At 51.1% G+C, this 21,381-nt stretch overlaps 1 protein-coding gene across 3 annotated transcripts in view; it reads left to right on the top strand.

Moving 5' to 3' along the window:
- VPS8 (VPS8 subunit of CORVET complex) overlaps positions 1 to 21,381 on the top strand; it is a 1,496,959-nt gene that overhangs the window by 1,089,268 nt on the left and 386,310 nt on the right. For all 3 annotated transcript variants that reach the window (XM_069225817.1, XM_069225815.1, XM_069225816.1), the window contains exon 39: positions 18,292 to 18,373. In XM_069225817.1, coding sequence (XP_069081918.1) covers positions 18,292 to 18,373 — 82 coding nt within the window. The remainder of the gene's footprint in view (positions 1 to 18,291; positions 18,374 to 21,381) is intronic.

The raw sequence follows: 21,381 nt of genomic DNA, 5'->3' as shown, positions 1-21,381 counted from the left end.
AGAGCCTTAGTACTGTGAAGAAATGTGCACTGAATGTTAGAATTGATGTATTCTGGCGGACCTGTGGTGATTCCCATCAACAGTGGCGCTGGATGTTAGACTTGAGGTGCACTGGTTGAGCTGCGTTTTGCTCTTTTGTGTCCAGTATTGGCATGGCAGTGGGACCGAATATTAGAACTGAGCTGCTGTAATGGAACTTTATGTGAGCAGGGTCCCGGTATAGGAAAGGAAGTGACCTCGTTAAGGTAGAACTGAGGTGCACTGATGGAGCTGCGCCCAAGGTCCCAGTACTGGAGCAGCAGTGTACACTGACTGCAAGAACTGAAGTGCTCTGGCAGACAGCGTGTGTGGGGTTCCTGGCACCGACATAGCTGAGCGCTTGGAGTGTGTGAAATGCGGTGCACTGATAGAGCTGCGAGTGGGATCCCAATATAAAGCAGAGGTTGGTAACGTCACTAAGGATTGCAGAGCCCTGGTACAGCTGGGTGCCTAGGCTATAAGCAATTACAAGTTTTCTCTGCCCTTGCTTTCAGTACACAAGCAGGCACACTTTTTAAACAAAATTCAAGCCAAGAAAGGGCAGGAGCCAGGCAGCTGACAGAGGGTGCAGAGAGCCCACAGAGACCAAATGTGACCAAGATAACCGCATGATTTTTTGCCTTGTTTACAGCTAAGCTCAGAGGAAGAATGCTCTGCAAACGAAAAGGGACGCTTCCCTGGACAGGAGCAGGAAAGAAAATAAAAAAAAAAAGTCCCCTACAGACCAGATAAACGGGACAGAGTGTAATTGTACAGTAGTTGGTCCCTGCTCCCACGCAGAAGGAGGAACAAAGAGGCATAACTGACCACTTGCAAGCAACAACACAAATTAACAAATGAAATAGCTAGAAGCCACAGGAAGAAGTATACTTAAAAGTATACAAGAGGTCGTACCCTTATACTCAACCTAAAAATGTAATGCAGTGACTCATTTTGGGAAAGCTTTTGGGGAAATGTGCTACAATTCTAGAGAACTTAGGAAGCTGGTCTCTCACACGACTTGATATCACTTGGAATTGTTTCGTACTTTTTATTTTACATAAAGGTTTCATTTTGCATTTTACCACTCATGTTGCACTTGTTTGAGCAACTGTGAATAGAAAGGACTTACCGTGCTGCACGAGCCGCTTTCTTACTCTCCAAACTCGAGGCCACATTAAACCTCTCTGCCCTTTTCTGTAGTCTCTCATTCAGTGGCATATTGCTCATGCAGCTATGCCCTCACCTGTGGTATAGTGCTCCCTGCCTTAGGGCTGTAAGGCCTGCTAGAGGGGTGACTTACCTATGCCACAGGCAGTATTTTGTGGTCATGGCATCCTGAGGGGGATGCCATGTCGACTTTGCCTTTTTCTCCCCACCAACACACACAATCTACAATGGCAGTGTGCATGTGTTCTGTGAGGGGTCCCTTAGGGTGGCACAACATATGCTGCAGCCCTTAGGGACCTTCCCTGGTCACAGGGCCCTTGGTACCACTGGTACCTTTTACAAGGGACTTATCTGTGTGCCAGGGGTGTGCCAATTGTGGGAACAATGGTACATTTTAGGTAAAAGAACACTGGTGCTGGGGCCTGGTTAGCAGAGTCCCAAAACACTTCTCAGTCAAGTCAGCATCAGTATCAGGCAAAAAGTGGGGGGTAACTGCAACAGGGAGCCATTTCCTTACAGGGAGGTACCCCAAAAAGGAGTGGGCTTTAGCCCCTTTGAACTCCTCTTTGGGCACCCTGTGAGAGGTCCCTTTGCACTTGTGAAAGAGGGTTGGGAACAACCTTTAAAAGCTCCAAAGCAAGACATTGTGGACTATGTACTTGGCCTAAGATCCAGAATGGCTGAGTACATGAAAAAGGCCAGTAAAAACCTTCAGGCCAGCCAAGAGCTCCAAAAGCAATGGCATGGCCAGAAGGCTGTCCTGACCCAGTACCAGCCAGGACAGAAGGTGTGGGTATTGGAGCCTGTGGCCCCAAGAGCACTCCAGGACAAATGGAGTGGACCCGCCTCATTGTTGAGAAAAAGGGTGAGGTTACCTACTTGGTAGACCTGGGCACTGCCAGGAGTCCCCTTCGGGTGCTCCATGTCAACCGCCTAAAACTATACTATGGAAGGGCTGATCTCACCCTGCTCATGGCAACTGATGAGGGACAGGAAGAAGAGAGTGACCCTCTCCCTGATCTCTTCTCCACCACTGAAGCTGATGGCTTAGTGGAGGGAGTTGTGCTTGCAGATTGCCTTACTGCTTAGCAGAAGGACAACTGCATAAATCTCCTAGGCCAATTTTCTGACCTCTTCTCACTGACACCAGGTACAATTACTTGGTGTGAGCACACAATCAACACTGGAGACAGTTTACCTGTCAAAAGTAAGATTTATAGGCAGCCTGACCATGTCAGAGATAGCATAAAACAAGAGGTACATGAGATGCTGGACTTAGGAGTGATTGAGCCTTAAGAAAGCCCATGGGCTAGCCCAGTGGTGCTTGTCCCAAACCTTCACAGTAAAGATGGTAAAAGAGAAATGAGGGTTTGTGTTGACTACAGAGGACTCAATCAAGTAACCAAAACTGATGCTCACCCTATACCCAGGGCAGATGAGCTAATAGATACCCTGGCTTCTGTCAAGTATCCAAGCACTTTTGATTTAACTGCAGGGTATTGGCAGATTAAATTATCAGCAGATGATAAACCTAAAACTGCATTTTCCACCATTGGAGGGCACTATCAGTTCACTGTGATGCCCTTTGGTTTGAAGAATGCACCTGCCACTTATCAGTGGTTGGTGAACACAGTCCAGCAAGGTTTGGAAGCTTTTAGTGCAGCATATCTAGACGCTATAGCTGTCTTTACCTCCACCTGGGATAGCACCTGGTCCACCTATGGAAAGTTTTGGAGGCCCTGCAAAAGGCAGGCCTCACTATCAAATCAAATCAAATCAAATCATAAACATTTATAAAGCGCGCTACTCACCCGTGCGGGTCTCAAGGCACTAGGGGGATGGGGTTACTGCTGCTCGAAGAGCCAGGTCTTGAGTTGCCTCCGGAATGCGGAGTGGTCCTGGGTGGTCCTGAGGTTGGTGGGGAGGGAATTCCATGTCTTGGCCGCCAGGTAGGAGAAGGACCTCCCACCTGCCGTGGTGCGGCGGATGCGGGAGACGGCGGCGAGAGCGAGGTCGCGGAGCGAAGTTGACGGGTGGGTGTGTGAGGGCTTTGTGTGCGTGGGTGAGGAGTCGGAAGGTGATCCTTTTGTTGACGGGAAGCCAGTGCAGGTGTCTCAGGTGGACGGAGATGTGGCTGTTGCGGGGTATGTTGAGGATGAGGCGGGCGGAGGCGTTTTGAATTAGTTGCAGACGTTTCTGGAGTTAAGCGGTGGTTCCTGCGTATAGGGTGTTGCCGTAGTCCAGACGGCTTGTGACGAGAGCGTGGGTCATGGTCTTTCTGGTGTCGGCGGGGATCCAACGGAAGATCTTTCGGAGCATGCGGAGGGTGAGGAAGCAGGAGGATGATACGGCGTTGGCTTGTTTGGTCATGGTGAGAAGTGGGTCCAGGATGAAACCGAGGTTGCGTGCATGGTCTGAGGGGGTTGGTGCGGTGCCAAGGGCCGTGGACCACCAGGAGTCGTCCCAGGCGGTCGGGGTGTTTCCGAGGATGAGGACTTCCGTTTTGTCTGGGTTCAGTTTCAGACGGCTGAGTTTCATCCAATCTGCAACGTCTTTCATTCCATCTTGCAGGTTGGTCTTGGCGCTGGTGGGGTCCTTGGTGAGGGAAAGTATCAGCTGAGTGTCGTCGGCGTAGGAGGTGATAATGATGCTGTGTTTGCGTACGATGTTGGCGAGGGGGCTCATGTAGACATTGAAGAGAGTCGGGCTGAGCGAAGAGCCTTGTGGGACGCCGCAGATGATCTCGGTGGGATCTGAGCGGAAAGGTGGGAGGTAGACTCTTTGGGAGCGGTTGGAGAGGAAGGAGGTGATCCAGTCCAGGGCCTGTCCTTGGATCCCGGTGGAGCGGAGGCGGGTTATTAGGGTGTGGTGGCAGACGGTGTCGAAGGCAGCCGAGAGGTCGAGGAGGATGAGGGCGACTGTTTCTCCGTTGTCCATCAGGGTTCTGATGTCGTCTGTGACTGAGATGAGGGCGGTTTCTGTGCTGTGATTGGCTCGGAATCCGGACTGAGAGGGGTTGTCTTCAAGGAAGTTGGTAAGTTGCTTGTTGACGGTCTTCTCTATGACTTTGGCGGGGAAGGGGAGGAGCGAGATGGGGCGGAAGTTTTTCAGGTCGCTTGGGTCCGCCGTAGGTTTCTTCAGTAGGGCGTTGACTTCAGCGTGTTTCCAGCTCTCGGGGAAGGTGGCAGAAGAAAACGAGCTGTTGATGATGGTCTGGAGATGCGGGGCGATGATGTCGTCTGCTTTGTTGAAGATGAAGTGTGGGCAGGGGTCCGAGGGGGCACCGGAGTGGATGGAGTTCATGGTGGCTTTGGTCTCTTCCGTGTTGATGTGAGTCCAGGCGTTGAGGGTGATGGCTGGGGTTGTAGGTTCTGTGGTGGTTGGCTGGGTCTGGTGTCCGAAGCTGTCGTGTAGGTCGGTGATCTTACGATGGAAGAAGGTGGCGAGGGAGTTGCAGAGGTCTTGTGAGGGCGTGATGGCGTTGGCGTTGGCGTTAGGGTTGGAGAGCTCTTTGACGATGTTGAAGAGTTCTCTGCTGTTGTGAGTGTTTTTGTCCAGTCTGTCTGTGAAGGAATTTCTTTTGGCGGCGCAGATCAGTTGGTGGTGTTCGTGGGTAGCGTTCTTGAGGGCAGTCATGTTATCTGCGGTGTGGTCCTTGCGCCAGGCTTTCTCTAGGGTGCAGCAGTTTTTTTTTTATTCCTTGAGGGTATCAGTGAACCAGAGAGGTTTTTTGGTGTTGGTCTGTCTTGGAAGGCGTCTGAGGGGAGCGAGGTTGTCTGCGCAGTTGGTGATCCAATGCGTGAGGCTGAGGGCTGCGTCATTGGGGTCGGTGGAGAAGGTGGGTTGGTTGTCGCTGAGAGTGGAGAGAAGCTCTTCCGCTGGGATTTTGTTCCACTGTCGGCGTGGGATGGGTTGTGTGCGGAGGTGGCGAGTCTCGCGTCGGAAGGTGAAGTGGACACATCTGTGGTCGGTCCAGTGTATAGCGGAAGAGTGGCTGAAGGATACGTGGTTGCTGGCGGAGAAGATGGGGTTGAGCGTGTGTCCGGCGATGTGGGTGGGGGTGTTCACCAGTTGCTTGAGACCGAGGTTGGCGAGGTTGTCGAACAGGGCGGTGGTGTTGGGGTCGTTGTTCTGTTCCATGTGGAAGTTGAGGTCACCGAGGAGGATGTAGTCCGGCGAGGCAAGGGCGTGCGGGGAGATGAAGTCAGTGATAGAGTCGCTGAAGAGGGCGAGTTGTCCAGGGGGTCGGTAGATGAGAGTTCCTCTGAGGGTGGTCCTGGGGTCGGTGTGGATCTGGAATTGCAGGTGTTCGGCGGCAAGGGGGGTGTCTTCGGTGGAGGTGGTGACGTTGATGGAGTCCTTGAAGACGATGGCGATTCCTCTACCTACTTGGTTGGTGCGGTCTCTCCTGGAAATCTTGTAGCCGTGGGGGATAGCTATGGCGATGTCGGGGGCCGAGGAGGCGTTCATCCAGGTCTCAGTGATGAAGGCGACGTCCGGTGCGGTGGAGTCCAGGAGGTCCTATAGTTCAACGGCGTGCTTGTGGACGGAGCGTGCTATGATCAGGATGCATTTGAGGTGGTTGTTGGCGTGTGTGCTGGCGGGCGTGGTGGTTTCGCGGTGGAAGGTGAGTTTGCAGGTGTGACATACGAAGGGTCCGTGGGTACGTTTCGGGTTGGCTTGGAAGCAGGTGCTGGAGCGCCCCGGGTTGAGGGTGTGGAGGTTGATGGGGTTGTAGCGGTGCTGCGGGGTTTGGGAGTGCTGGGGGCCATGGGTCGTGGCGCTGGGTGCGGTCCAGGCCCGGACGGGCGCAGACGGGCTTGCCTTTGGCGCGCCTTTGGCCGCGCAGCGGCCGCCATAAGAGGGAGGAGGGGGGGAGGAGGGGTCATCTGGGGGTGGGGGGTGGGAGGGGGGTGACGAATGGGAGCAGGGGGGGCGGGTGCGAGCAGGAGGTGGCAGCGGGAAAGCGGAGGGTGGGGGGGTCAGGTAGAGGGGAGGGGAGAAAAGATAGGGGAAGGGGGTTAAAGGTGGAGGGGAGTAAGGGAGAAAGATAGGAAGATAGGGGAGGGGGGGTTAAAGGTGGAGGGCAGTAGGGAGAAAGATAGGAAGATAGGGGAGGGGGGGTTACAGAGGTGGAGGGGAGTAAGGAAGGACAGAGAGAAGAGTCAGGAGCAGAAGAACAGAAGAGAGAAGAGTCCAGAACAGAAGAATGGAAGAGAGAAGAGTCAGGAACAGAAGAGAGAAGAGCCAAGAAGAAAGGTAAAGAAGAAGAGGAGCGAGGAGTCAAGAACAGAAGAACAGAGGAGAGAAGAGCCAAGAAGAAAGGTAAAGAAGAAGAGGAGAGAAGAGTCAAGGAAGAGGAATCAGGCAGAAGAGGAGAAACCTGAGAAGCAGAGGATACGAAGAACACAGATGAAGAACACAGAAGAAGAACACAGAAGAAGAAAAAAGAAAGCACACGCAGGTCGCGGTGCAGAGGAGAAGGAAGAAACACAGATGAAGAACACAGATGAAGAACACAGATGAAGAACACAGATGAAGAACTCAGATGAAGAACACAGATGAAGAACACAGATGAAGAACACAGATGAGAAAAGAAGCAGGAAGAGAGCTCGGTGAGGAAGAGGAGCGGGCCGAAGAGGAGCAGAACACGCAGCAAGAGGGCTGCAGAAGAGGAGCAGAGAGCGAAGGGAAGAAGGACAGTGGAGGAGCGGAGAGAGGTAGGAGGGGAGAGCGGAAGGCAGAAGACAGAGGCACAGGAGAGGAGGTGAGTAGCGTGGGGCAGGGCGAGGGGCTGGGCGGGGGGAGTACTTACTGTTTTTTAGCAGGACTTGCTGGGAGGTTTCAGGAGCCTGGGCTGGTGGAGCTGCAGCGGCAGGGGGAGCGACCTACCCTTGGGTCAAGGGTCGCTAACTCTGTTGTGCAGTGGCCGCCATAAGAGGGAGGAGGGGGGAGGAGGGGTCAGCTGGGGGCGGGAGGGGGGCGACGCATGGGGGCGGGGGGGGGCGGGGGCGAGCAGGAGGTGGCGGCGGGAAAGCGGAGGGTGGGGGGGTCAGGTAGAGGGGAGGGGAGAAAAGATAGGGGAGGGGGGTTAAAGGTGGAGGGGAGTAAGGGAGAAAGATAGGAAGATAGGGGAGGGGGGGGTTACAGAGGTGGAGGGGAGTAAGGAAGGACAGAGAGAAGAGTCAGGAGCAGAAGAACAGAAGAGAGAAGAGTCAAGAACAGAAGAATGGAAGAGAGAGAGTCAGGAACAGAAGAACAGAAGAGAGAAGAGCCAAGAAGAAAGGTAAAGAAGAAGAGGAGTGAGGAGTCAAGAACAGAAGAGTGAAGAGAGAAGAGCCTAGTAGAAAGGTAAAGAAGAAGAGGAGAGAAGAGTCAAGGAAGAGGAGTCAGGCAGAAGAGGAGAGACCTGAGAAGCAGAGGATACGAAGAACACAGATGAAGAACACAGAAGAAGGACCAAAGAAGAAGAGAGAAGACGCAGGACGAGGTGCAGGGAAGAAAGAAGAGCACAGATGAAGAACACAGATGAAGAAAGCACACGCAGGTCGCGGTGCAGAGGAGAAGGAAGAAACACAGATGAAGAACACAGATGAAGAACACAGATGAAGAAAGCACACGCAGGTCGCGGTGCAGAGGAGAAGGAAGAAACACAGATGAAGTACACAGATGAAGTGCACAGAAGAAGAACACAGAAGAAGAACACAGAAGAAGAACACAGAAGAAGACCACAGAAGAAGACCACAGAAGAAGACCACAGATGAAGAACACAGATGAAGAAAGAAGAAAGCACACGCAGGTCGCAGTGCAGAGGAGAAGGAAGAAACACAGATGAAGTACACAGATGAAGTGCACAGAAGAAGAACACAGAAGAAGAACACAGAAGAAGAACACAGATGAAGAAAGAAGAAAGCACACGCAGGTCGCGGTGCAGAGGAGAAGGAAGAAACACAGATGAAGTACACAGATGAAGTACACAGATGAAGTACACAGATGAAGTACACAGAAGAAGAATACAGATGAAGAACACAGATGAAGACCACAGATGAGAAAAGAAGCAGGAAGAGTGCGCTGTGAAGAAGAGGAGCGGGGCCGAAGAGGAGCAGAACACGCAGCAAGAGGGCTGCAGAAGAGGAGCAGAGAGCGAAAGGAAGAAGGACAGTGGAGGAGCGGAGAAAGGTAGGAGGGGAGAGCGGAAGGCAGAAGACAGAGGCACAGGAGAGGAGGTGAGTAGCGCGGGGCAGGGCGAGGGGCTGGGCAGGGGGAGTACTTACTGTTTTTTAGCAGGACTTGCTGGGAGGTTTCAGGAGCCTGGGCTGGTGGAGCGACCTACCCTTGGGTCAAGGCTTCAAAGTGCCAGATAGGGCAGGGGAAAGTGGTTTATCTGGGCCACCTGGTAGCTGGGGAACAGATTGCTCCACTGCAGGGGAATATCCAGACCATTATGGAATGTGCTCCCCCTACAACTCAAACCCAGGTGAGAGCCTTCTTAGGCCTCACAGGGTACTATAGGAGGTTTCATTAAGAACTATGGCTCCATTGCAGCTCCTCTTAATGACCTCACTAGTAAGAAGATGCCTAAAAAGGTATTGTGGACAGCTAGCTGTCAAAAGGCTTTTTGATGAGCTAAAACAGGCCATGTGCTCTGCACCTGTCCTAAAAAGCCCTTGTTACTATAAGAAGTTCATAGTCCAGACTGATGCTTCTGAATTAGGGGTGGGGGTAGTGCTATTGCAGCTTAACACTAAGGGCCAGGATCAACCTGTTGCTTTTATCAGCAGGAGGTTGAACCCCAAAGAAAAGCGTTGGTCTGCCATAGAGAGGGAGGCCTTTGCTGTGGTCTGGGCACTGAAAAAGTTGAAACCATACCTGTTTGGTACTCACTTTATTGTTCAGACAGACCACAAACCTCTATTATGGCTTAAACAAATGAAAGGTGAGAGCCCTAAATTGTTGAGGTGGTCCATCTCCCTACAGGGAATGGACTATACAGTGGAACATAGACCTGGGAGTACCCACTCCAATGCAGATGGACTCTCCAGATATTTCCACTTAGACAATGAAGACTCATCTGGGCAAAGTTAGCCTTATTGTCCCTCGTTGGAGGGGGGGCTAGCCAGGACCCCAGTGCTCATAGCTTGTGGCCTGAATGTGTTCCCTGTGTGGTGCCTAACTGTGTCACTGAGGCTCTGCTAACCTGAACCTCAGTGCTTATGCTCTCTCTGCTTTAAAAATTGTCACTGCAGGCTAGTGACCATTTTTACCAATTCTAATTGGCACACAGAAACACCCTTATAATTCCCTAGTATATGGTACCTAGGTACCCAGGGTATTGGGGTTCCAGGAGATCCCTATGGGCTGCAGCATTTCTTTTGCCACCCATAGGGAGCTCAGACAATTCTTACACAGGACTGCCGCTGCAGCCTGAGTGCAATAACGTCCACGTTATTCCACAGCCATTTTACACTGCACTTTAGTAACTTGTAAGTCACCTATATGTCTAACCCTCACTTGATAAAGGTTAGGTGCAAAGTTACTAAGTGTGAGGGCACCCTGGCACTAGCTAAGGTGCCCCCACATTGTTCAGGGCAATTTCCCCGGACTTTGTGAGTGCGGGGACACCATTACACGCTTGCACTACATAGAGGTCAATACCTATATGTAGCTTCACAATGGTAACTCTGAATATGGCCATGTAACATGTCTAAGATCATGGAATTGTCCCACCATGTCAAAACTGGTATTGGGGCGCCAATCCCATGCATCCCCGGGGCTCCAGCATGGACCCCGGGTACTGCCAAACTAGCTCTCTGGGGTTTTCACTGCAGCTACCGCTGCTGCCAACCCACAGACAGGCTTCTGCCCTCCTGGGGTCTGGGCAGCCCAGCCCCAGGAAGGCAGAACAAAGAATTTTCTCTGAGAGAGGGTGTTACAGCCTCTCCCTTTGGAAATAGATGTTAAGGGCTGGGGAGGAGTAGCCTCCCCCCCAGTCTCTGGAAATGCCCTCTCATCTTGACAAGCGTGGTCCCTGGAACACAGGAGTGTGATCCAAGTGACCCCGACAGTCCAGTAGTCCTTCTGTCCAAATTTGGTGGAGGTAAGTTCTTGCCTCCCCACGCCAGACAGTAATCCTGTGAACTGCAGCTGCTAGGGCTTCTGTGCGCTTTTGCAAGAAATCCTTCATGCACAACATAGCCCAGGTCCCCAGCACTCCGTCCTGTATTGCTAAACTCTCTGAGTTGACCACCGACTTCATGGGACCCTCCTTTGTAGGGTTGAGATGACCTCCGTGATCAGATTTCTTGAACGTCTGTTCAAGTGCTTCTGCGGGTGCTGCCTGCTTCTGCGTGGGCTCTCTGTGCTGCTGAGTGCCCCCTCTGTCTCCTCCTCCAAGGGGCGACCTCCTGGTCCTTCCTGGGCCCAGACAGCACCCATTTTCTTCAACTGCGACCTTTGCAGCTAGCAAGGCTTGTTTACGGTCTTTCTGCGTGGAAACAACTCTGCATCCTCCAGCACGCTGTGGGACATCTTCTGTGCAAAGGAGAAGTTCCTGGCATCTTCCGTTGTTGCAGAATCTTCAGGGTCTTCCCCCCGGAGGCAGCCATTTTGCACCTTCATCCGGGGCTTAGTGGGCTCCGGCCCCCCCTGGACACTTTCGTGACTCTTGGACCTGGTCCCCTTCCTTTACAGGTCCTCAGGTCCAGGAATCCGTCTTCAGTGCTTTGCAGTCAGTTGTTGACTTTGTAGAATCTCCTATCACTGCTTTAATGTGTTTCTGGGGAAGTAGGGAAACTTTACTCCTACTTTTTTGGGTCTTGTGGTGGGGTATCTTGGACACCCTTAGTGTTTTCTTACACTCCCAGCAACCCTCTACACACTACACTAGGTCTGGGGTCCCTAAGTGGTTCGCATTCCACTTTCTTAGTATATGGTTTGTGTTGCCTCTAGGCCTATCGCATCCTATTGTATTCTGCAGTGTTTGCACTACTTTTCTAACTGTTTACTTACCTGATTTTGGTTTGTGCATATATTTTTGTGTATTTTACTTACCTCCTAAGGGAGTATATCCTCTTAGATATTTCTGACACATTGTCACTAAAATAAAGTACCTTTATTTTTAGTAACTCTGAGTATTGCGATTCTTATGATATAGTGCTCTATGATATAAGTGGTATGGTAGGAGCTTTGCATGTCTCCTAGTTCAGCCTAGGCTGCTCTGCTATAGCTCCCTCTATCATCCTAAGCTGCTAGAACACTACTAATCTTCTAATAAGGTATAAATGGACCTGGCACAAGGTGTAAGTACCACTAGGTACCCACTATAAGCCAGGCCAGCCTTCTACAACAAGGGTCAACAAAAATTCTCTGTACTACAGAGGGACCACTAATCTCCTGATGGTACCAGGTTTGGGTTCCCTTGCAGAGGTTGTCTTACCAATACACCTTGTGGGTGCCACTGACATCCTCTCCCTCTTGTATGACAGCTTGCTGTCTCAAGCCCTCCAGTGTGGGACAAGTCTTTTGTGCCATACTGAATTCCTCCCTGGCAGGCCCCCCTGCACCTAAAAGCTCATTAGTATCAGTTTTCAGTTCCTCAGGTGTAGGTTCTACCAAGGGAGTGGGTTCTTCCCCCTCTGGGGTAGAATCCTCACTGGAGGTTGGAGTGAGGGGCACCATTTTACCCTTTCTACTCTTAGGTTTTTGAAGCTCTTGGGCCATTATACCAGGCTCCAAGTTTCCCTGGTCTCTGTTTCTTTGGCTGTGCCCTGATCAAGGCAAACATATGTCCTGAAGGGGACTCTAACTCCACTTCAGCCCAAGCTGAAGTCTCCAAGTCGTTCCCTAGCAGACACTCTATAGTTAGGTCTGTGGACACAACTTTCTTAGCACCAGTAACCAAACAACAACCCCCTCCACCCCCCAAAAAAAGCTGAAATCAACAGCTGCCATGGGGTGGCACACTGTGGTGTTATGGGTGTCAGTCACGTGGTACTGGTGACCAAGTAGGTATTGCTCACGGGAATCCAGTTTTTCAGTCACCATATTCACACTGGCACCTGTGTCCCTGTAGGCCTCAGCCCCAACACCATTTATCAGAGGATGCTGCCTGTACTTACCCATGTTAAGGGGACAGACAGTAAGGGTGTCAAAATCAATACCCACATCAGAGACTAACACTGCCTCAGTAGTTTCTCTGACTAAACCAGCCTTCACTATAGGCCCTAAAGTGAGCCCAGCTACCCTGTCAAACTGACTACTGTTAGTAGTCCCACCACTACTGCTATTGCTAGTGGCACTAAAAGTAGAAGTGGGGTTGGTAGTAGTGGTTGGCTTGGTGCCTTTAGTAGGAAAGGAGCTATCTCCTGGCCTATACCCTTTGGTTTTGCACACATAGCACCAAGGATTTTTTAAAATTGGAGGAAGAGGTTTTAGACCCACCGCAGAAGAGGTTTGTGGGCCTGATGAAGACTCCTTACTTTTGTCTTTGTCCCCACCCTTGTCCTGAGACTTACCTGCTTCTTTTTTCTTGTGGTCACACCCTGTATGAGCTTTCCTGCTAACCCTGGTGCGGACTCTTTTGTCTGCCTTCTTTCCCAATTCTTGGGGAGATGTCAGATCAGAGTCCACCAAGTACTGATGCAACAAATCAGACACACAGTTGTTCAAATATGCTTTCTCAAGATAAGATTGTATAAGCCCCGATAGTCACTGACTTTCCTGCCATGTAACCAGCTGCCAAAGCTTTAAAAGAACAGTCAACAAAATTCACCCAATCCTGGGAGGACTCTTTCCTGGTCTCTCTGAACTTGATCTTATATTGTTCAGTGGTGAGACCAAACCCATCTAAGAGTTCAGATTTTAAAACTGAGTAGTTGTCTGCATCTTCCTTCCTGATAGTGAGAAGTCTGTCCCTTCCCTGGTCAGTGTAGGGAGTCACAAGATAGCAGCCCACTGTCTCTGAGGGACCCTTTGTACCTTACCGGCCCTCTCCAGAGCAATGAACCACTTGTATATGTCATGCCCAACCTAGTAGGGGGGAACAGCCTTGTTGAGGTTTGTGGAGTCAAAAGAGTCCTCCATGACGCCATGCTCCCTGAAACTAAAGCTGCTGTCTCCATGGGGTGCTAACCCCAAACCCTGCCTCTCTCTCGCCACTGCCATGGCCTCCCTATCTAGCGCTAGCTGTTGCTGCTGAAGCCTCAGCTTGGCCTCCTCCAGTCTCAGCTGCCTGAGTTCCCTATCTAGAGTCTCTTCTCTTAGAGTTGAATAGTGTGCCCCCTCAGAAATTGAGGTGGCATGAGAGTGAGCAGAGGTGGATCTGTTCCTATTCTTGGTTACCCTCTCAACTAACCCTCTGGGCACAAAGTGGGGCCTACTGGTATAGCTTCCCTTCCCGCTACCTGAGGTGCTCCCAACTAGGCTAAGGGGTTTGAGGTACCCTGCTGACACTCCTCAATGTCCAGATCCTGTCTTTCTAACACTGGGGGGGGGGGAGCTGGAGTCTGCATCTTCCTCCCCCTCCTCCTGACTACCAGCATGGCCCTGGTCATGCAGAGGAGCAGGCCCAGAAGCAGACTCTTGTTAGGGTTCCGGCCTGTCTTCAGGTTCCTGTCTGAGCACATCTCCCTCAACTCTTGGAAAGTCAGGTCCACATAGTCCATGGTCTGAGATGTGATCTGCTCTGAAGACATGTTGTGTTGTTAGGGTGGTGTAGGTGTTCCTAACTCCTAGTCCCTCCAAAGAAGTTTGAAGCAAGGGCTATGCCTAAACCCCTAGCTTACTGAGGTTTAAGAGACTAGTTCCCCGACACTAAGTACAGTGTGTACCCCTAGTCAGTAAGTGGTCTTTCGTGTGGAAAGTACTAAGTGACAGAGTGGTAAGGCAATTGCAAGTGCTAATCGCATGCTGCACCACCAATATAGGAAGCTGGCCTTGTGTGTGGTGGGTACCTCATGCACTTACATCTTATACCTGGTCCAGGTATCCCTTATTAGTGTAGAGCAGGCAGTGTCTAGAAGCCAGGCTCTCTAGAGTTAGCTGTGGATGAGCAGCCCAGGCTTATCTAGGAAACATGCAAAGCTCATGCAATACAACTGTAGTCACACATTACTTACACAAATAAAAGAAAACACTCAGTGTTATTAAAATAAAGGTTCTTTATTGCAGTAATGCAGTACCAAAACACTAGATAGTGACTACTCCAATAGGTGGTAAGTAAACACACCAAATATGTGCACTAGTAATCAGTAATAAGCATAAAAAGCGATAGAAAACAGTGCAATAGCAAATAGACACTAGTGACCCTAGGGGGAGCCCAAAAAATATACTAAAAAAATGGAATGCAAATGCAGGACCTCCACCTAGGTAAGTGGAATGTGTAGAGGGGATTTGAGGGAACAAGGAAACCCAAAATGTAAGTACCACAGTGCCCCCCAGTAACCATTAAGAAAGGAGTAAGGAAAGGATTTGCGCCTCGCAAACGGCAAAAAACGCCATTTGCGAGGTGCAAAAGCCTCTCCGCGATGCTGAAATGCATTTTGCGAGTCGGATCCGACTCACAAAATGCATTTCCGACTCGCAAATAGGAAGGGGTGTTCCCTTCCTATTTGCGACTCGCAACGCTATGCAATTTCATTTGCGACCGTGAAAGCGGTTGCAAATGAAATCGCAGTTACCATCCACTTGAAGTGGATGGTAACCCAGTCGCAAACGGGAAGGGGGTCCTATTCCCCTTTGTGAATGGAAAAAAAATAATTTTTCAGAGCAGGCAGTGGTCCTATGGACCACTGCCTGCTCTGAAAAATACCGAAACAAAAGGTTTCGTTTTTTTTTCTAAGTGCGGCTCGTTTTCCTTTAAGGAAAACGGGCTGCAGATAGAAAAAAAAAAAATGCTTTATTAAAAAGCAGTCACGGACATGGTGGTCTGCTGTCTCCAGCAGGCCACCATCCCCGTGAGTGCCCATACTCACAATGGGGTCGCAAACTGCGACCCACCTCATTAATATTAATGAGGTGGGTCTTTGCGACCCCATTGCGAGTTGCAGAAGGTGTCTGAGACACCTTTCTGCATACCAAATTGCGACTTGCAATTTTCTACCTACCTACATCTGGCCCTAAGTTACTGAATGTTCCCCTAACCACCCAAAAGGACCAAATAGAAGATATTGCAACACCCACACCAGACTGCAAGAAACCACTGGTGGACTCCTGAAGAGGAAGACTTGTGGAAGAAGGGGACCAAGTCCGGAAGTCGCAGAAGTGTCCAGTGGTGGCAGGAGCCACTACCCACCCGTCTGTGGTTGCAGGAGTTGGTTGACAGTAGGACGAAGACGGTCAGCAATGCATCGCTGGAGCCGATATAGAGTTCCTGGAGGATGCAGTTGATGTCCCACGCCGGATGGAGGATTGCAGTCTGTCTGTGGCGTGGAAAAGCCACCAACAAGCCTTGGCAGAGGCAGAAGTCGCAATGAAGCAAAAGTGGAGCTTCCAGGACCAGCAGGGTCCAGGCGAACTCAACCCAAGCGAGAGTCCTTGTGAGGACCCTAGGCAAGGCAGAGAGTCCACAGAAGAAAAGGCAGCCCCCAGAGGAGACCCAGAGGCGAGAGACCACAAGTCACATAGGAGCCAACGCAGCACAAGTGAAGAAGGGTCCCACACTGCAGGAGAAGCATGCAGAGAACTGTGCATCTCAGGGAAGAGTCTGGGGAGCTGGGGCTACACGATGCCTGCAGATCCCTTGTAGGGGATGCCAAGAAGCCTTGGTAGCTGCAAGAGACGCAGTGCACGGAGGTACTGTCCTGCGCGGGAAGGCAAGGGCTTACCTTCACCAAAGTTGGACAGCTGGTAGAGAGGACGGAGGGGACCACTCCAGGCCACCACCCGTGATGGAGGATCTATACAGCTCAGGATGAGAGAAGATCCACGCATGTCTCTGCAGTTGATGCGTGCAGATGCAAGGGAGTGACTCCTTCACTTTAAGGGAGATTCTTTCCTCCTACTCGTTGGGACTGAAGACTTGCTGTCCTCAGAGGATGCACAGCCGGGGAAATGCTGCAGAAGCTGGAAGGAGCTGTGGAAACAATGTTGCAAGCAGAGTCTTAGTCATGGATGCAGTTTGTCAGTTCCTAGAGGGCCCAGACGTGGGTCCAGTGGCTAGAATTCACAGAAGAGGTTGCAGAGGAGTCCTGCTGGAATCTTGCAAGCCGAATGTGAGGACTCACCCAAGTGACCCTAAATAGCCCTGAAAGGGGGATTGGCCAACGGGCCAGGTGACCACTTATCAGGGGGGGACTCTGACGTCACCTGCCTGACCTGTCCACTCATATGCTCCCATAGGCCTCTGCCCACCTTGGATTCTAGATGGCAGAATCAAGGGATCCTCTGGAGGAGGTCTGAGCACCATCCCTGCGCTGGTGAAGGACTGTGGAGTGGTCACTCCCCTTTCCATTGTCCAGTTCGGTGCCAGAGCAGGGACTGGAGGTACTTGAACCGGTGCAGACTGGTTTATGCAAGGACGGCACCAAATGTGCTCTTCAAAGCATATCAGTGGCTTGGGGAGGCTACCCCTCCCAAGCCATGTAACACCTATCACCAAAGGGAGAGTGTGTTACCCCCCTCTCCCAATGGAAATCCTTTGTTCTGCCTTCCTGGGCTTGAGCTGATCAAGCAGCAGGAGGGCAGAAACCAGTCTGAGGGGTGGCAGCAGCTTGGGCTGCCCCGAAAACCCCAGAAGGCTGGTAAGAGCAATGCTGGGGGTCATCTAAGTAGCCCCCACAGTGCATGGAATCATACTTCCAATACTAGCAACAGTATTGGGGTATGATTCTGACATGTTTAATACCAAACAAGTCCAAGAAAATGGAGCTGGAGTTTGTGGGGGCACCTCTGCTCACGCAGGGGTGCCCTCACACAGAGGTACTTGCATCCTGCCCTCTGGGATAGGAGGGCCCTACCATAGGGGTGACTTACAGTGACCTGGTGTAGTGACCTGTAGTGAAAAAGGGTGCTTTCATATAGGCTGCAGTGGTAGGCCTGTGTACTTCTTTTTAGTGGATCATGTAGAGAGCCAGCTTCCTGCAAGGTTCTCCCATTTCAGTGCCCTAGTTTTCACACAGTAGTGGTCAGTACTCTTCGTGGCTCTGTGCTTCTGGCGTGGAGAGTCCTGAAAAGAAACTGACGTCAGTGCGCTGGGGCGGCACCTATATACGCACCACACTCATCACTTATAGCATGGACGACCGCTGCAGTGCCACACGAAGCTGAACAACGCCACCTACTAGCGTGCAGGGTATCCAGTCTCATGCCTGGGGATAATTCTAAAGGAAGGAATCTGCAGCTAGACATAGGGCCTGATTACAACTTTGGAGGACGGTGTTAAACCGTCCCAAAAGTGGCGGATATACCACCTACCGTATTACGAGTCCATTATATCCTATGGAACTCGGAATACGGTAGGTGGTATATCCGTCACTTTTGGGACGGTTTAACACCGTCCTCCAAAGTTGTAATCAGGCCCATAGTCTCTACAAATACGTTGGTACCAAAGGTAAGTAACTAGATGTATAATGTTTCTTTGACAACGGTATCAATTTGCTTAATTTTTTTATGGGTGATGGATAAATAGATACAACTGCTGTCACTGGCTCCAGTGGTGCTGTATATGGTCCATCAATGTTTCTTCCTTTGGAGATGCACAGTTTTGCATTTCAGGTGGAATACTGCCACCGGTATCTATGACATGCTATAACTGAAAAAATTTCCTGATCTAGTCTGGTGCATATTGTTTGATGCAAGCAATCTGAGTTATTTCATTCATGAGAAAAAAGTCTACAATGGTAAGTAATTGTTCATCAGCTAAAACAATTGATAATTCAAAGAACTAAGAGAAAATGTTAGTTCTCTAAGCTTCCACCAGCAAAATAATCGGGGCATTGGTTGAAGTAAAATAAAAAATATTCTCTGTGCAGTGTGTCATGTTACATTTTGAAAGTTTTACATATGTTTTGCTGCTTTTTAAAGTATTTTGTTGAGAATTCTAGAAATCCAGTTTTAGAAACAATTGTATAGTAAGTAAATACATGTTTTTTATTCTGATTTTTTTAGGCTGTGTGGTTTCCACTGTTGGAAGCCATGATGTCACCCCAGAAGCTATTTAGCTCCACAGCATGTCAACAGTATTCCGAACGTAAGCCTCTTTTTCTTTTTTCTGTATTAAATGCAGCATTGCATCTCAGTTATAACTTTAAGTGCTACTGGTTAGTAATTTGCCTAAGAATTATTGATAAGACTCATGTTTGTAATTTAATTTTGAATAATTCACTCACAGATGCGCTGCTCTATGTTCAAGTGTAGAAGATTCAGTGTATGCCAGCTGTTATTAGTGATTTGATCATGGTTAAAGATTTGGGCAATCCTCATTCCAGTGTGAATAAAATCTGATACATACTTCTAGCTGCAGATTCCGTACCTTTGAATTTCCCAGTTATCAGACTGGATCTGGAAACCTTTGCATGAGCAGTACTCCTGTGTGCCGTTGGGTAGCTTTGTTCAATTCCACGAGTTGGCCTTGTTGGCCCTGGATGTGATTTTGCAGTCACCTATATAGGCACCACCCAGGTGCTTGGACATCAGTTATTTTCTTTCCGTGCCAGTTAGTTCAGATCTGGAGAAGAGCTACCCGGCTCTCTTTTTGGCAGACTGTTTTTCAACATTTCATCAAATATATTTTCTTGTGTGTTGAGAATGTCTTTTAGAAAGGTAGAATCTGATAGAGACTTCTAGTTGCAGATTCCTTACCTTAGAATTTTCCCCCAAGCGTCAGACTGGATCCAGAGATTTGTTCTTTGAGCAATACCCTTGCGCGTCAGTAGGTGATGTCGGTCGACTCCGTAGGCGTCATGGTCCCCGTGATGACGTCGGGAGTAGTACATAGACGCCGCCCTCGCGCAGTGATGTCAGTTATTTTCTTTCCGCGCCAGGCGCTGATCCGAAAGAGAGCTACCCTCATCTATTTTGTGGCCAAATTCGACCATTTTGTTGACTTTTTGGGGGTGAACTTGATGCGTCGAGGATGTCCCCGAAGACCGGGTTCAAGCCCTGCGAGGACTGTCACTGCATGATGTCGGTGACGGACCCTCATCGTGTCTGTCTGTGGTGCCTCGAGCGCGACCACGACCCGAAGTCGTGCTCCAAGTGCCGGGCGATGCATCCGAAGGCTTTGAGGGAGCGGTCCCTAAAGCTGATGGCGCCCCGGCACTCGACTCCGCGTAAGTCCCGATCTCGCTCGAGAGGAAGGTCTTGAGATCGGTCGCGGAGCCACCACCACTCGTCGTCATCGAAATCGTCAGGTCACGGTAAGAAAAAGAAGAAGTCAAAGAAGTCCCATCGCTCTCCGACTTCACCCCGTCGCTCAGCCGATGCTACGCGGGACGAGCGTCAACGAAGTAGGCCTCCGTCCTTGGAGCCTACGCCTGGATCGGCTCCGTGCTTCCCCGAGTATCCAGGAGCCGGTACGACCCCCGCCCAACTCAAAGAGTTTTACGAGGCCAATCGCCTCATTTTTGGGCGTGCCGACCCCGATACGGCGCCTTCGGGCCTAAGGGGCTTGGCTAAGGGGGCCTTCGGGTTCCGCGCCGGCGGCTTTGGCCCCGGCCACCGAGGTCGCCTCCGGATCCGTGCGCGGATTCGCCCCGACGCCAGTCGCACAGTCGAGACCTTCCCCGGTGCCGGGTCGTTTAGCGACGCTCTTGATGTCGGTAGTGCCCACTATTGACGTCGCACCCATTCTCATCCCCGACGACTCGGAGTCGGAGCGGCGTCGACTGACGCCGCCATCAATTTCGGTGGGCCCTATTCGCCCGAGGTCGGATTGTGACCCATTTTCATATGGGTTCGAATATGGGGAGGAATTAGAGGGGTCCCTGGACCCTTTTGAATACCAGGAAGACCCTGCTATGGACTGGGCACAGGACTTGGGCGAAGCCAGTGGTCTTGATATTTCTCCTGACTCTGGCATGCTGTCTCCCCTTATCGTGGCTACGGCGGAGGGAGCTACCTATGGTATGGTGGTTAGTAGGGCGGCTGAGGTCCTTGGCCTTGAGCTACCTACTGTCGAAGTCAGGTCTAATCTCCTGACGGAGGTGCTTCAGCCTGGGGCTTCTACTTCTGAACCCCTTCTTCCATTTAATGAAGCCCTCACTGACGTCCTTTTGGGTACGTGGTCCAAACCCAACACAGGGGCTCCTGTGAACAGGACGATCGCTCACCGCCATCGGTCTGCGCCGAACGACCCGAAGTTCCTGTCCCAACATCCTACACCTGAGAGTCTTGTTATCCAGGCGTCATCTTCCTTTGGCGCGTTCTCTTCCGCACCCCTGTATAAGAAATCCAAAAGGCTGGAACAGTTTGGTAAGAAGTTGTTTTCTTCCTCCAGCCACTCGCTGCGGTCCTTGGACACCACATGTCTTTTGGGCTTTTATTCCCACTCCCTGTGGGATACGGTTGCGCAAGTCCTGCCACAGATACTGAAGGAGGCCCGTGCTATCGTCTCCCAAGCAGTCAAAGATGGGAGAGACGCGGCAAAGTTCACCAACCGTTGTGGGCTGGATACGACCGACTCTCTGGGCAGATCAGTTGCTACGACAGGGGCCTTGAGGCGCCATACCTGGTTACGTACTTCTGGTTTTTCGGGGGATGTCCAACAGTCACTCATGGACATGCCCTTTGATGGCACCCATCTCTTCAAGGACAAAGCGGACTCGGCCTTTGAGAGGTTCAAGGAGTCCAGGGCTACGGCTCGGTCCCTTGGCCTTTCTGCTGCCACGCGCCCCCCACAGTCCGCTTTACGTCCCTTTCGTGGCTACGGAAGGGGTGCCCTGTCACGTCCTCAACCCAGCCACTGGGCCATGCACGCTGGACATCCTATGCGTGTCCGGGGGCGCGGAATCCCACTTGGTCTGTCCAGTCCACCCCTGCACCCGCAGCAGCCTCCAAACCTTCCTAGTCCGTCCCCTCACTCCCGCCCAGTAGGTGGCAGAATCCAACATCACCTGCCCCACTGGGACCATATCACCACAGACGGGTGGGTTTTGCAAATAATTTGGAAGGGCTACTCCCTCCCTTTCGAATCTGCACCACCACACATGCCACCATCCTTCCATCCCCTTTCGGAGGATCATTTGGTGCTGCTCCACC

Source organism: Pleurodeles waltl, chromosome 3_1 (assembly GCF_031143425.1).
Source record: "Pleurodeles waltl isolate 20211129_DDA chromosome 3_1, aPleWal1.hap1.20221129, whole genome shotgun sequence".
Classification (NCBI taxonomy): Eukaryota; Metazoa; Chordata; class Amphibia; order Caudata; family Salamandridae; genus Pleurodeles; species Pleurodeles waltl.
The sequence above is the reverse complement of the archived record's forward strand: the minus strand, read 5'-3'. Positions and strand labels throughout refer to the sequence as shown.